The 16981-nt window shown below is 47.8% G+C and overlaps 1 protein-coding gene across 1 annotated transcript in view; it reads right to left on the reverse strand.

The window, feature by feature from the left end:
* Window positions 1-7971, reverse strand: part of LEMD3 (LEM domain containing 3) — a 116874-nt gene extending 108903 nt beyond the window's left edge. Inside the window, exons 1-2 of the mRNA XM_073555446.1 lie at window positions 6957-7971; window positions 1153-1181 (exon numbers count right to left, since the gene is read on the reverse strand). Coding sequence (XP_073411547.1) covers window positions 1153-1181; window positions 6957-7941 — 1014 coding nt within the window. The 5' untranslated portion in view covers window positions 7942-7971. The remainder of the gene's footprint in view (window positions 1-1152; window positions 1182-6956) is intronic.
* Window positions 7972-16981: the final 9010 nt, after the last annotated feature.

A 16981-nucleotide genomic window follows, 5' to 3' on the forward strand; every position in this document is an offset into this window, starting at 1 on the left:
CAGCGATCTCGCTGGCGAAATCGCTGATGTGTCACAAAATCAGCGATCTCGTCGCTTAGTGTGACGGGGCCTTTACATATATGGATATCAGGAGGCTCCTACACTTTGTATGCTTTTCTGAGCCAGAACAGCAAGCTGCTCTGTAGACATGGCTCTCACTAAGGCTGATTTCACACATCCTGATATTTTCATGTACTAGAAAGCGGTACTGGAGAAAAGTATCTGTGTAATACTTGTGCAGCACACTGTTGCCACACCAGTACCACATGTAACTGCGCCAGGGAAGCAGTGGTTCCGTTAGTGCTGTTCCCCGGCACAGGGTGCTGAAGACCACTAATTCTCCCCTGCACTGCCGAAAATGTTGAGGGTTATATTCGACTGTTAATAGCAGAGCAGGCTGCAGCTGATGAGAGTATTCAGTCGGAGATGGAGGAGGACAAGGAGATGGAGGAGGACAAGGAGAGGACGACTACAACAACAACCCCCAGCGGTCCGCTTTCCCTCAGCTGGGTATTAAGAAAAATGACGTGGGTCCCGATTATTTTTAAGTTGTTAGCTAAATATGTACAGTAAACGACACACCAGTCATATCTCACCGACCTCTAACTATTCTGATGCTTAATGCTGTGAATTCACAGTACTCTAATGAAATGGGTGAGAAAAAAAAAAAAAAAAAAAAAAAAAATTGTGCTCTTGCATAATAAAATGTAAAACAATGTAAATCACGAGTGCACAACCTGCTCACAGGTGTTTCCCCATGCCAGATAGCAAATTATTTTTTTGTGCAGCCATCTCCGAGACCCATATATATTGGCAGAATGGGGGTCTACTGACCCTTGTGTGGCACATTAGCAAGGAGCAAACTAGGTGTAAAAGGTGGCCATTTACAGAGGCCATCTTAATTTTAGTTTATGGGAATAGTAAAACATGATCGAGAAACCTGCATACGAGGATACCTTTCTAGAACTTCCACCCATCAGACATTTATAGCTTATACAGCATCTCTGATAGGCCACAGAGTGTCCCAGATTGAAGTGCCGTTTTAAAATTTTACTAAGGCTGTCGGGATTGGTTTCATCTGACAATGTGGTATCAACACCAAAACTTAACTCCTGCTATACAGATTTTTAAGAAGAAATGTAACATACTTACATCACTAGGTAGATCATCAGTACTTCTTACTAAGTAAAAAGGGGAGAGAGAAAAAAAAGGAAATAATTTTAGCATTAATGTAAGGTTTATACAACCTAAATTTTATATTTTGTCATTTAGCAGTGTTATCAGTTTTCATGAGAAAAATAGTGTCACATACACCTAATGCTTTAAATGACAAAACCAAAGAGTATTTAACAGTCCCTGCTGCTCCAACCGCTGGCCTCAGATGATAAAGTTGAATGCATACCGTAGCGGAGGCTAGTGATTAACTGCAGTGGTCACATGTTGTAGACAGGACATCACTGCAGCAGAGCTGTAAACTAAAGACTGGAACAGGCAGAGACGTGGCTGTGGGGTGGCTTCCACAGGTAAAGTTTCCTTAATTTGTTGTGTAAACACAGAAGACACTTGTCCAAAATATTAAGGGTACGTGCACACGCTGCAGAATCCGCTGCGGATTAATCCGCACGGATTTTGCAAAAACCGCAGATAATCCGCAGGTCCAAAGACCTGCGGATTATCTGCGGTTTTGCCTGCGGTTTGGTCCTGCGGATTCACTATCTCCACAATGGTGGAGATAGGAACCCGCAGCGGTTTCCGCAGAAAGAATTGACATGCAATTCTTTCTGCGGATTCAAAACCGCAGCAAATCCACGCGGATTTTTCCGCGTCGGCACAGCGGTTTTTTATTCCCATTCATTTGAATGGTACTGTACACCGCAGCTAAAACTGCTGCGGGTCCGCAGCGGCCGAAACCGCTGCGGAAACGCAGCGGAATCCGCAGCGTGTGCACGCAGCCTTAAACATCTGCCCACAAGCAGCAAGTCAGCTACAATAAGTGTAAACTTAAGGTACTGTCACACTTAGCGATGTACCAGTGATCCCGACCAGCGATATGACGCGGTCAGGATCGCTGGTGCATCGCTAAGTGGTCACTAGTGAGCTGCCACACAGGCAGATCTCACTAGCGACATCGCTGGGGACGGGGGTCGCTACTTACCTGTCACACCAGGCGATCCTGCGTCCTCCCGCCCGGCTCCACGCGTCGCTCGTCTTCACAGCAGGAAGCGCCGCAGGAAGCTGACGACGAGAAACAGGCCAGGACGTTCTCGCGCGATCAGCGATAACCAGCGGGGGAGCCGGTCGGAGGTAAGTATCACACACAGCGATATCGCTAGCAATATCGCTATGTCACCAGTTATAGCGATATTGCTAGCGATATCGCTTAGTGTGACAGGCCCTTTACATTTACACCCTGCCAAACAAGAATAAATTTGCAGAGGGAATTTCAATGCTCTTTACAGCATTTAAAGTACAGGTTAATTTTATTTGATTGATCAAATTTACATAAGCGGCAAAAGCAATTTTTTTTTTATTTATAACAAAGAAATAGTTTTAGGCTATGGGCCCACGTAGCGTTTTAAAACGCACACTAAAAACCGGACTCCTTCCCAGAAATCGCGCGTTTTTTTCTGTGCGATTTCACCGCGATTCTGTTCGCGATTTTCTCAAGCACTTTCCAAGCGATTTGAAGCATCGCTTGGAAAGTGATTGACAGGTTGGTCACACTCGTCAAACAGTGTTTGACGAGTGTGAGCAGCTTTTTACTATTGAGGCCGCCTATGCGGCATCAATAGTAAAAGATAAAATGTAAAAAAAAAAAAAAAAAAAAAAAAAATCTGGGTATATTTACCTTCCGACGTCCCACGCTGCCATCCCGGGCCATAGCGTTCCTAGTAATGCCTTGCGAGACCTGTGATGACGTTGGTCTCGCGTTACTATAGCGGTCTCGCGTTGCTATAGAGATCTCGCGAGACCACGTCATCACAGGACCTTGCCGCAAGGCATTACTAGGAACGCTTAGGCCGGGAATGCAGCGCGGGACGTCGGAAGGTAAATATACCCCGATTTTTTATTTTTTTATTCTTTTTTTACAGGGGTATGGTACCCAGGGCCTGGAGGACAGTCTCCTCTCCTCCACACCGTGGGTACCAACCCCACGAGACGCTTAACTTCCCGCATGGTGGGCATAGCCACATGCGGGAAGTAAGCGATTCTCATGCATTCCTATGGGTGCGGAATCGCGGCAATTCTTTGCGATTCCGCACAAAAGAATGACCATGCTGCGTTTTCCGCAATGCGTTTCCGCCGCGGAAAAAAGTGCAGCATTAGCACAGCATATGCGGAATGCCATAGGAATGCATGGGGGGCGTTTTGTACACGATTTTTAAACGTTTTCGCTGCGTTTTCGTGCCGAAAATCGCAGCAAAAACGCTTAAAAAATCGCATCGTGGGCACATAGCCTTAAAGTCAGTTCACCCCTTAAACTTTTTTTTAATCACTTTATCCTGTAGCCGCTTAAGGGAACTGGAACCTGTGATCCTTTATTGTAGTATACAGTAAAAGCGATTGAAGTATATAGCGAAAATTATGTTTCATATGACTGTGGCTTTGCTTCTTAGAAGTACCCAAAAGGCAGCAATGGGGACCTAAAGCAAGCTCCCAGCATAGCACATCTATGGGAGTTGGTACACACAATGACAACTAAATATAAATGCTGTCACGTTGACAGCACCATCTAAAAGGCTGAAAAACAGTGATCAGAGCTTAGCCTGTTCCACACACAGATCTGAGCCAGTCACAAGATTTTAATAGCTGCCACGGATTGATAGAGAACCTGTAAGAAATACCATTATAGCCCACAATCATGTATTACAAAATTTGAGACTCAGCAGAAGCCATTATTGTGCCAATGTATAGAATCCTTGACATGTGCGCAGGTCCATAAACTACATTAAACAGAGGCACGCACAGGGGCATTTCAACTACCAGCACACGTTAACCGAGTGCCAAACTGCAAGTGTTGAAAAAATAATTTGCTTGTGTATTACGATATTCTGAGACCAATAATGTATTAAAATTTCTGTTAATAGAGTAGTGTAAGAACATTTTGCAACCCGAGTCAACTTTTAATGGATAGAATTTTGTAGTAGATAGTGTTTTGATTGCCTCTTACTGCATGTTTGTGCTGTTGTGGCAGTCAAAGAAAAAGTTGCAGTTGTGGCATTTTAATTGTCATTACAGAGTTAACAGATTTGGTTATTTCATGATAGATTGGACGTAATTATACCACTTTTTTATATATTTAATGGGGGAAAAAATGTTTCTTCTTCAGGTTTTTAAAGACATTTATTTCTTTACCTTCACTGTATTTGTTAGTGCCCTTAAAGGACTTCGCAAAAGCGATTGGATGATTGCAGGTTTGTGTGTATGAACACAAGGCAGAAGCTGTAGTTCACCGAACAAACATTACAGGTACGGGGATCTTCAGCAGACCACCTGCCATCATGGCAACCCATCGGCCCCATGATTGATTCAGAGAGGCGCGAGCACGGTGTAAATGCCAATATAAAATGGACAGCAGCATTTTACAAGTTAAAAGCCTTTAGTGGAGCTCTGCTCCACATGCGGCTGTTAGTGGCAGAAGACGGGTCTGCTTGGGAATCTGCATCAAGTCAGGGAGCTACAATAAGAAATAACCCTGTTAAAACATGAGCACTTTGAGGCCAGCTATAGAATGAAAATTCCCGTCAAGACTGACAGCTGCAGCTTGTATTGAGCAGTGCGAGATCTCACCAGCAGAAGGGACACTGAGGAGCTGTCAATCACACTAGATGGGAGGAAAATGAAGTTAAAAGGAACCCGTCACCAGGTTTAGCCGATATAAGATGCGGCCACTGCCTTTAAAGGCTTACCTACAGCATTCTATAAGGCTGGTTTAACATTAGCTTTTTTGCGCAGCGCATCGTGCGTGTCCATGCGCATGTGTACCTATGTTTAACATGGCGTGCGCATGGTCTAGCTCATATGCGTTTGTGCACATGCGTTTTGTTAAGGTGTGTGCCAGACGCAACCTGTTGCATTTTTAGGTTCGTCCAACGGCGTAAAAAAAACGCATGCGCACAGAATGGGACAAGATAATGCATTACAGTCAATGGGAACGCAGGCACATGCGCACGCCTGCGTTACAAAACGCAAGCGTTTTAAGAGTTAACATGGCTAGAAACAGGTTAAAAACGCATGCACCTAAAAACGCAAACGCATGCAGAATGCATGATGCGTTTTTTGTATGCGTTTCTATTGGGCACGAAACACCGCTAAAAACCGCTAATGTGAAAGTAGCCTATTGCTGTAGATAAGCCACCGGTCCAACCGGAAAGATAAGAAAAATAAGGTTTATTATACTGCCCTGCGGGGCAGTCAGGTGCGTGTTGCAGGTCCTGGTCTGGCACCTCCCATGTTCTTGCGATGCCACCCTCCTGCTTGCTTCACAGGCTCCCCGGCATCACGCTCCTGCACAAGCACACTTATCTGCCCTGTTGATGGCAGAGAAAAGTACTGCAGTGCGCAGGTGTTGGTCCTCTCTGACCTTTCCCGATGCCTGCAGTACATTGCTCTGCCCTCAACAGGGCAGATAAGTGTGCTTGTGCAGGAGCGTGATGCCGGGGAGCCTGTGTGGATGAAGCAGGAACGTGTCACTGACACAAAGCAAGCAGGAGGATAGCATCACAAGATGGGAGGCGCCGGACCAAGACATGCGACGCCCCTCGGACTAGACCGCTCCGCAGGTGAGTATAAGTTATTTCTCTTCTCTTACAGGTCAGGATGGGGGCATATATACAACATTATTGAATTTTTTATAATAGGGACCACATCATATTTGAAGTGACTTGACGGTCAATATGACAAAATATGGCGGAGGTTTGGCCATCTGCAATGTGAACCTAGCCTTAGAAAGCAAACAAAAAAAAATAAAAACCGAAAAGATGGACAAAAGGGTACATGTACAAGAGTGTGTGTTCCGATATACTTATAGTATGTTTCCATGGGCCCTATCCAGCAGAGCTTTGGACGTGGCACGTGACTGCTCCGTCCAAAGCGCTGCTGGCTTTTGTATGAGCGGTGATTCCACATGTGTTCATTGAACCATACGGAATCACCTTACCCTATAGACTGCTATCTTGCGGAGCCTGTACGTCTCCGCAAGATAAATAGACATGTCGCATGTGCGTATACACAGGTCTGCCACCTGCGTCTTTGAACACATAGTGGAGATGGGATTTCATAAAATTCCCTTCCACTATGCTGTAACATCTGGACGCTGCGGCTGTACACATACACAGCGTCCAATCCGCAGCAAATACCGACCGTGGAAACATACCCTTAGATGGTTTCAATAAAAAAAAAATAAAAAAAATATTAAAGTTCAGAAACCTTATGATTCAATAACAAAATATGCAGCATTTACTAACATTAAGCACGATTTCCAGGTCCCTAGACAGGCTTCCACGTTGTCATAGGGCCTTGTGTCAGAAACACTCAGAATGCCAGCCTAGGAAGCTGGCAGGACACTGGTCTGCAGAGAGTGCTGGTGTGAAGTCAGACCATGGTCCAGTGAGTGATTGGGGGAGCTGAAGCCCCCACAGCCCTTTGTTTATAGGTATTGCATCAGTGATGTCATGTCTACAACCCATTATCACAGCAGACAATGACTGGGCTTCTGGGTCTGCCATATACCTCATCACCAAGTCTGGTGTTTGGCTGCAGCAATCACAAGACAGTGCACCAAAAGCCACACAACCCCGATGTAAGAATAACACTTGATTAACTGCTGGCATCCCAGGGCTATGGGGGAGAAGCGGAGGAGCCAGCAGTGCAGGGGATATGCCATCATCTTCTCCGCACACGAGGCCCTTGGCAAGTTTATGAACATGGTAAGGGGCCATCCCTGGTATACTTACTGCTGGCCTTCCCAGTGCCCCTCAGTCCCAGGTAGGTGAGCGCCAGCAGCAGGAAGAAGAGGCAGGCGGCAGTGAGCAGGATCATGGACAGGTAGTGGGCACTGAAGCCGGCGCTGGGGGACCCCTCGCCGCCCCGGAACTGCTGCAGCAGCGCCTCCTCGGGCTCGGGCAGCCTCTTCTTGGTGTACGGGCTGTGGTTGGCATGGTTGTTGCCGGTCAGGTAGAGCCGGGGCCCGTCCGCCGCCCCCAGGTGGTTGTTGCTCTTCTCCATGTCTGGGCAGTGAGGCTGCCTGGCGGCGGGCCGCTGCCTAGGAGACACCGGGGACTCGTCCCTGTCCCAGGCCGCCGTGCTCCGCTCCATGCCGTTGTCCCGGGGCGGTGTGGTCACAGGCCGCCTGCTCCGGCGGCTCGGGAGCAGCTCCACATTGTCCTCGTCGGAGTCGGAGTAGTCCCTGCAGGAGAGGCGGCTGCCGTTCACTGTCCTGCTCTTAGCCGCCGCCGCCTCCTCCTCCGTCCGGAGCCTGCACGCCCCCCACCAGACAGGCGCCTTCCGCCCGTCTACCTCGTCCGCACAGTCCCGCCGGGCCGGGCTCCTCTCAGACGGAGGGCTGCTCCTCTCCCGGCGCCCGCCATGCGCCCCCAGGGCAGAGTCTGCATCCGACTCATCCGAGCTGAAGCCCACGACAGGAGCCTGCTTCGCGGCCTCCGCTGGCTGGTGGTGCCGGCCGCCGCGCCTGTGCAGCGTCACGTCCCCGGGCAGCGAGCGGGCTCCCGGGCTCTCCGAGTGGTGGCCATCCACCGCCGGGCTGTTGTGTGGTAGCCGCGTTTTCCCGGCTCGGGGCCTTTGTTCCTCTCGCAGCTTCTTGAGTTTCTTCAGGTAGACCGGCCGGGTGCTTTCCGTGACCGGTCCCGGCATGACGCCAGAGCGCTTTAGCTCTCTAATCAGCTCCTCGTCCGTTAACTGTGCGGCCGCCATCTTGACCATTCGTCTGGGCTATTTGCCCCCTCCCCCCCCCACGCTGGCTGTGCCCCGGAAGTGACGTCACCGAACTAGACTGTGAACTAGACCAGCCGCTCACCCGGGAGCCAGAGCCAGTCTGACGGCGTGCGGCGGCCGTGTGGGGAGAGGTCCTAGTCACGTGGCCTGCGGCAGGCAGAGCCCGTGTGCTGCGGTCACACGCAGCGGTGTTCGTGCGGTAGTGCTGCTACAACCAGACAGTACATATATGGTAGCAGTGCTGCTTCTTGTTGCCACATTGACCTCATGTTTTTTTCTTTTGGAAACTGCTTATAAAGCTTTTAGCTGCTTCCTGCTGCCCTTTTAGGCCACGTTCACGTTATCAGTATTTGGTCACTATTTTGCATTACAATTTATAAGTCAAAACCAGGAGAGCAGCAATCAGGAAAAGTATGTTAGAAACACGTCACCACTTTTGGATTTCTCACCCGCTCCTGGCTTTGGCTTACATAAATACTGACCCTAGAGAACTTGATCAGGGCCATTTTTTTAAGTTCTGTCACGTGATCGCCGTTCTTCAGGACCCCACACTATCTACCTGTCTCTTTTGGGTATGTCTGCTGAGTAAGCCCTTCTTATTGGACTTAGCTTTTCTTAACCTATCTTATTTCTTCACCATGTTTACAAATGCCCTCACATTTGCTCCTTTAATCCTCACTCTCCTTCGCTATCCTCAAACCCCAGCACACTAACCAAGTAATCATCTCGCCTTCCCTTTTCCCTCCCCACCTGACCTCTGCTGAACTACTCAATCTCAAATCTGTCCGAATGAAACATAAAACAAGCTGCTCACTCTCCTCCCATCTGCTCTCCCTTTCCCTGCTTCTCACTGCTGGTGACATATCTCCCAATCCTGGACCCCCACAGCTCATACCCCCCATTACTACCCCTTCCTACCACTCCCTATCTAATAAGAACTACCACAATCTTTCCAACTTAAAACCTGTGCCATTGACACCCAACCCCCTGCTCCCTCTCTCGGGAGCAATTTGGAATGCCTGCTCCATCTGCAATAAGCTCCATGTGATTCATGACTTCTTTCTTGCAATCTTGCCTTCCTCGGCCTCACAGAAACATGGCTGACATCCTCTGACACCGCCTCCCCTGCTGCGCTGTGTTACGGCGGCCTCCACTTCACCCACACTCCTCGCCCTGGCAACAGACACGGTGGAGGAGTGGATCGTCTCCTTTCTTCCAAATGCACTTTCAACCCAATCCCACCTCTTCCCTCCCTAATCCTCCCCTCTTTTGAAGTGCACTCTGTCCGCATCTACTCTCCCTCCATCCTCCAAGTGGTTGTCATATACCGACCTCCAGGCCCGACCACTGCCTTCATTGACCAATTCTCTACCTGGCGACTTCAACATCCCCACTGATACCCTTCAGTCAGCAGCCTCCAAACTCCTGTCCCTTACTTCATCCTTTGGACTTACTCAGTGGTCCTCCTCAGCCACCCACACAGACGGACACACATTAGACCTGGTCTTCACCCGTCTCTGTTCTCTTTCTAACTTCACCACCTCCCCTCTCCCTCTATCTGACCACCATCTACTCACTTTCTCATCTCTGTCCTCCTCACCAGGCACCCAGGTCCAGCAACATGTCTCCTCGCCCTGGCAACAGACACGGTGGAGGAGTGGGTCTTCTCCTTTCTTCCAACTGCACCTTCAACCCAATCCCACCTCTTCCCTCCCTAATCCTCCCCTCTTTTGAAGTCCACTGTGTCCGCATCTACTCTCCCTCCAGCCTCCAAGTGGTTGTCATATACCGACCTCCAGGCCCGACCACTGCCTTCATTGACCAATTCTCTACCTGGCGTCTTCATTTTCTTTCAACTGACACCCCCACTATCATCATGGGTGACTTCAACATCCCCACTGATACCCTTCAGTCAGCAGCCTCCATACTCCTGTCCCTTACTACATCCTTTGGACTTATTCAGTGGTCCTCCTCAGCCACCAACACAGACGGACACACATTAGACCTGGTCTTCACCCGTCTCTGCTCTCTTTCTAACTTCACCACCTCCCCTCTCCCTCTATCTGACCACCATCTACTCACTTTCTCATCCCTGTCCTCCTCACCAGGCACCCAGGTCCAGCAACATGCGCACCCCCGCAGAAGCCTTGCGCACCTAGACACCCACGCGCTCTGTGACTCTATTCTACCACTGGCATCCATATCCTCACTCCATGACACAGACAGCGCCACTGCTTTCTACAATGCCACTCTCGCATCAGCTATTGACGCGGTTGCCCCTCTCGTTCATGGCAGAATGCGACGTATCAACAGACAACCCTGGCATAACAACACCACTAAAAAGCTCCGGCAAGTGTCCAGGATTGCAGAGCGGCGCTGGAAGAAAACAAATTCGCAAGATGACTTCACCACATTCAAACAGGCATCACTCGATTTCAAATCTGCCCTCACCTCTGCTAAACAGGCCTACTTCACAACCCTCGTATCTTCCCTATCTTACAACCCCAAACAGCTATTCAAAATTTTAACTCCCTCCTCCGCCCACCACTATCTCCTCCAACCTCCCTCATCTTTGCCGAGGACTTTGCCACACACTTCAAAAACAAGATTGACCAAACAAAGCAAGTCTTCATCACTCAATCACCACAACCCCTTTGTATACCAGACCAATGCCCAAACCCCATAACCTCACTATCCAACATCACTGAAGGGGAGCTTAGTCGTCTCTTCTCCAAATCGCACCTCACAACCTGTGCACTCGACCCCATCCCATCCCACCTCCTCTCCAACCTCACCACCACACTTATCCCATCCCTAACCCACCTCTTCAACCTATCACTAACGTCCGGTACTTTCCCTTCTGCTTTCAAACATGCCACAATCACGCCTATCCTTAAAAAGCCAACCCTCGACCCAACCGCTATGTCCAGCTGTCGCCCGATATCGTTGCTCTCATTCACTTCCAAACTCCTGGAACATCACCTCCATGCTGAACTTTCCTTCCACCTATCATCTAACTTGCTCTATGAATCTTTGAATGGTAATGCGCATGTCAGCGCAAAAAAACGCATGCTCAAAACTGCAAAAAGCGCACACAAACGCATAATGCGTTTTTTATGTGCGTTTGCACTGCGCACGGTGCGCAGCGCAAAAAAAGCAAGTGTGAAAGTAGCCTAAATCACCTAAAGCAAATTGATTATATAATTTTTATATTTTTTAAGTTAGGGTTAGGCTTAGTTTTTTCAGTTTTTCAAAATTAAAAAAAATCTATATACGGTACAGACCAAAATTTTGGACACACCTTCTCATTTAAAGAGTTTTCTTTATTTTCATGACTATGAAAATTGTAGATTCACTCTGAAGGCATCAAAACTATTAATTAACACATGTGGAATTATATAATTAACAAAAAAGTGTGAAACAACTGAAAATATGTCTTATATTCTAGGTTCTTCAAAGTAGCCACCTTTTGCTTTGATTACTGCTTTGCACACTCTTGGCATTCTCTTGATGAGCTTCAAGAGGTAGTCACCGGAAATGGTCTTCCAACAGTCTTGAAGGAGTTCCCAGAGATGCTTAGCACTTGTTGGCCCTTTTGCCTTTACTCTGCGGTCCAGCTCACCCCAAACCATCTCGATTGGGTTCAGGTCTAGTGACTATGGAGGCCAGGTCATCTGGCGTAGCACCCCATCACTCTCCTTCTTGGTTAAATAGCCCTTACACAGCCTGGAGGTGTGTTTGGGGTCATTGTCCTGATGAAAAATAAATGATGGTCCAACTAAACGCAAACCGGATGGAATAGCATGCCGCTGCAAGATGCTGTGGTAGCCATGCTGGTTCAGTATGCCTTCAATTTTGAATAAATCCCCAACAGTGTCACCAGCAAAGCACCCCCACACCATCACACCTCCTCTTCCATGCTTCACGGTGGGAACCAGGCATGTAGAGTCCATCCGTTCACCTTTTCTGCGTTGCACAAAGACACGGTGGTTGGAACCAAAGATCTCAAATTTGGACTCATCAGACCAAAGCACAGATTTCCACTGGTCTAATGTCCATTCCTTGTTGTGTTCTTTAGCCCAAACAAGGCTCTTCTGCTTGTTGCCTGTCCTTAGCAGTGGTTTCCTAGCAGCTATTTTACCATGAAGGTGTCACGGTCCAATTCTTGAATCTGTGTCAGATTCTGGGTTCCCTCATTAAAACCTTTATTTTCAGGCTTCTAGGGCTTAATATGGGTTTTTGCCCCCAGTGGCCACAAGTGTAATTACATCTGATAGTTTCTTTTGTTTTACCTTTTGCCCCCGGTGGTCACTGGGGTGATTACATGTTTTTGGCCCCTGCTGATGTGACCGCTCCTCCTTTGCTATATGAGGTCAGCTGGTCTTTCAGCAGGTGTTGGTGATAGCATTTCCTTTGTGGATTCCAACCACAGTGAAGTGAGCAGCTGGCTCTGAGGTGTTGAGCCACTGCTGAAACCTGGTGAAATTAGAAGCTGGCTCTGAGGTATCTAGACACTGCTGAAAGTCAGTTGCTCAAGTCTGCTGCCCGTTGTTTGCAGCAGACAAAGGGGAGCAGCTGGCTCTGAGGTGTCGAGCCACTGCTGAAGATGGTGAAGGTAGCAGCTGGCTCTGAGGGTTTGAGCCACTGCTGAAAGCTGATCTAGTGCTGCAGTCTGTTGCCTGGTGACTGCAGCAGAGAAAGATAAGTGTTTCGTTGCATTCCCCGTTTTGTGTATTAGTGTGTATTGTGTGTATTAGTGCAGTGGTAGGACCAATGTCTGTACCACCTAGTTCCCTAGCAAGGGGTAGGTGCAGGGCGAGTGAGGTTTCAGGTATCCTGGTCGGCGACAGGTGAGGAGCCTGTACAGGGAACGCTAGGAGTGTTCAGGGACACTGCCTCAGGGGAGTGCAGGAGGTCTCCACGTCCCCGTTCCCTATTGCAGGGCCCACTGTTGTAACTGTTTCCCCTTCCCCTTTGTCTTGTTGTTTCGGTTACCGGCCTGCGGGTCGTGTCACACAGGACAGGTACACATGTTGGTCTTGTTGTTTAAGTTACCAGCCTGCGGGTCGTGTTACACAGGACAGGTACACATGACAGAAGGCCTGCTGCACAAAGTCTCCTCTTAACAGTTGTTGTAGATCAAGAGCAGGGTCTTATTTTGCTTTAATTATTGTATTGTTAACGTTGTTACTTATGACTTGTGTTTTGAAACTGTTAAACTGTAAAGCGCTGCGGAATATGTTGGCGCTATATAAATAAAGATTATTATTATTATCTTTATTACTAGCTGAAGAGCTCGGCGCTGCCCGGCCATAGTAACTAACTGGTTAGTTATAGCAAATTATAATTATCCTCCATTCCATAGTCCCATGCCCATATGCCCATCATACATATCCACGATCCCATAGGCCCGTGCCCATATACCCATCATACATATCCTCCATCCCATAGTCGAGTGCCCATATACCCATCACACATCCTCCATCCCATAGTCCCATGCCCATATACCCATCATACATATTCTCCATCCCATAGTCCCATGCCCATATACCCATCACACATCCTCCATCCCATGCCCATATACCCATCATACATATTCGCCATCCCATAGTCGAGTGCCCATATACCCATCACACATCCTTCATCTCATAGTCCCATGCCTATATACCCATCATACATATCCTCCATCCCATAGTCCCGTGCCCATATACCCATCATATATATCCTCCATCCCATAGTCCAGTGCCCATATACCCATCATACATATCCGCTATCCCATAGTCCCGTGCCCATACACCTGTCATACATATCCTCCATCCCATAGTCCAGTGCCCATATACGGTAGATAAAGCACTGGACAGTTTCAAAGACAAACTGACATAAGTCTCACCAAAATATTAAGGAGTATAAAGCAATAGGTGAAAATATAAAAAATAACTTTTAATCAATCATTTAAAAGTACCAATTAGTGTGTCACCCTGTGAAAATAAAAAAGCAGCATGCAGCTGCTTATCAGGCATATAGGTCTATACTTAAAAAAGAAAAAACGGCCTAGCCTGAATAAGGGATATAGATAATAATAATACATTTTATTTTTATAGCGCCGACATATTCCGCAGCACTTTACATTTCAGAGGGGATTTGTACAGACAATAGACATTACAGCATAACAATAATCACATACAGTAGATTATAACACATACCAAGAGGAAAGAGGGCCCTGCTCGCAAGCTTACAGTCTATGAGGAAAGAGGGAGACACGAAAGGTGGGTGGTAACAGTTACCCTGAATTGTATGGACCAGTCATAATGTTAAGTGTGTAACAGTACAGACACAGAGGGCTAATGGAGGCATAAAGCATGTGGGAACATGATGTGGGGAACCTGGTTATGGTAAAACTTTTGGCTCTGCCACACAGGGATAGATTAGGTTAATGTGTTGGGGTGGTAGGCCAGTCTGAATAAATGTGTTTTCAGAACAGGCTTAAAATTGTGGGGATTGGGGACTAATCGTATTGACCTGGGAAGTGCATTCCAAAGAATTGGTGCGGCACGTGTAAAGTCTTGGAGACGGGAGTGGGAGGTTCTGACTATTGAGGATGCTAATCTCAGGTCATCAGCAGAACGGAGGGCGCGGGTAGGGTGGTATACTGAAACAAGGGAGGAGATGTAGGGTGGTGCTGAGCCATGGAGGGCTTTGTGAGTGAGGGTAATAAGTTTATACTGTATTCTGGAGTGGATGGGTAGCCAGTGTAATGACTGGCACAAGGTAGAGGCATCAGTGTAACGATTGGTGAGGAATATGATCCTGGCTGCAGCATTCAAGACAGATTGGAGGGGGGAGAGTTTGGTAAGAGGGAGACCGATTAGAAGAGAGTTACAATAGTCAAGACGAGAATGAATAAGAGAAACAGTAAGAGTTTTTGCAGAGTCAAAGGTAAGAAAAGGTCGAATTCTAGAAATGTTTTTGAGGTGCAGATGACAAGAGCGAGCCAGTGATCGAATGTGGGGGGCAAAGGAAAGCTCGGAATCAAGTATGACCCCAAGACAGCGGGCCTGTTGCTGGGGAGTAATAGTGGAACCACACACAGAAATGGCAATGTCGGGTATAAGTACATTAGTAGAGGGAGGAAACACCAGGAGTTCAGTCTTTGACAGGTTCAGTTTCAGATATAGTGAGGACATGATATTAGACACAGCGTTTAGACAATCGCCAGTGTTTTCTAGAAAGGCTGGCGTGATGTCAGGAGAAGAAGCGTATAATTGGGTGTCATCAGCATAGAGATGGTACTGGAAACCAAATCTACTGATTGTTTGACCAATAGGGGCAGTGTACAAGGAGAAGAGGAGGGGACCTAGAACCGATCCTTGGGGGACCCCAACAGTAAGGGGAAAATGAGAGGAGGAGGAACCGGCAAAAGATACAGTAAAGGAGCGGTCGGAGAGATAGGAGGAGAACCAGGAGAGAACGGTATCCTTGAGGCCAATGGAACGGAGCATAGTGAGGAGGAGCTGATGATCCACAGTGTCGAATGCTGCAGAGAGATCCAAGAGAATTAGCATGGAGTAATGACCATTTGATTTAGCTGTTAGCAGATCATTAGAGACTTTAGTGAGGGCAGTTTCAGTGGAGTGTAAAGAGCGGAATCCGGATTGGAGAGGGTCGAGAAGAGAGTTTTCTGAGAGATAGCGGATAAGACGGGAGTGGACCAGGCATTCCAGGAGTTTAGAGATGAAGGGAAGATTAGAGACAGGTCTATAGTTAGCGGCACAGTTTTGGTCGAGGGATGGTTTTTTAAGTAGTGGATGTATGATGGCATGCTTAAATGAGAAGGGAAAAATACCAGAAGAGAGAGAGAGGTTAAATATTTTAGTTAGGTGAGGGGTGACAGCAGGGGAAAGGGACTGAAGGAGCTGTGACGGAAATGGGTCACTGGTGCAAGTAGTTGGGTGAGAAGATGCAAGGAGCCTGCTTACTTCTTCTTCTGTGACTGGTTCAAAATCAGAGAGTGAGTTAGATGCAGTGGGGGAGGGAGGACGGTGCATGGTATGAGGTGATTGGGAGATAATTTCCTGTCGGATCTGGTCAATTTTTTCTTTGAAGTAATTGGCCAGATCGTCAGCTCGGAGCTCCGTGGTTGGGGCCTGTACTCTTGGATTGAGTAGAGAATGAAAAGTGTCAAAGAGACGTTTCGGGTTATTGGACAGTGAGGTGATGAGGGTGTTGAAATAGGTTTGTTTGGAGAGGTGAAGGGCAGTGTTGTATGTTCTAAGCATAAACTTAAAATGGATGAAATCTTCGGGTAGATTGGATTTTCTCCACAGACGTTCGGCGCACCTGGAGCACCGCTGCAGGAAACGTGTTTGCACCGTGTGCCAGGGTTGTCGCTGTCTGCGTTGTGGTGTTCTATTTATAGGGGGTGCAAATTCATCCAGGGCACTTTGAAGTGTTTCATTGTAATGCTTCAATGCAGAATCAGGACATGAGAGGGAGGAGATAGGGGCCAATGAAGACTGCAAGTTCTTCATAAGTTTCTGGGTGTTAATGGCCTGTATGTTTCTATAAGTATGGACAGTGGGGGTGACCTGAGCAGCCTGGCAGTTCTTGATAGAGAATGAAAGTAGATTGTGGTCAGAGAGCGGGAGAGGGGAGTTTGCAAAATCATCCACTGCACAAAGCCGAGAGAAGACCAAATCGAGGGAGTTTCCGTCTTCATGCGTTGGAGAATTAGTAAGCTGCGTAAGGCCAAATGAGGAGGTTAGAGATAAAAGGTGAGTAGCAGATGGGGAGAGGGGAAGAGCAATGGGGATGTTGAAATCACCCATGATGAGGGTAGGGATGTCACAGGAGAGAAAATGTGGAAGCCAAGTGGCAAAATGATCCAGGAACTGATGGGAGGGGCCGGGAGGACGATACACCACCGCCACTCGCATGGAGAAGGGGGTGTAGAGTCTGACGGCATGGACCTCAAAAGAAGGGAAGACAAGTGAGGGTACTTGAGGGATAACCTGAAAGGTACATTTTGGTG

This window comes from Dendrobates tinctorius, unplaced genomic scaffold (genome assembly GCF_039654945.1).
Source record: "Dendrobates tinctorius isolate UK_male_01 unplaced genomic scaffold, ASM3965494v1 ptg000224l, whole genome shotgun sequence".
Classification (NCBI taxonomy): domain Eukaryota; kingdom Metazoa; phylum Chordata; class Amphibia; order Anura; family Dendrobatidae; genus Dendrobates; species Dendrobates tinctorius.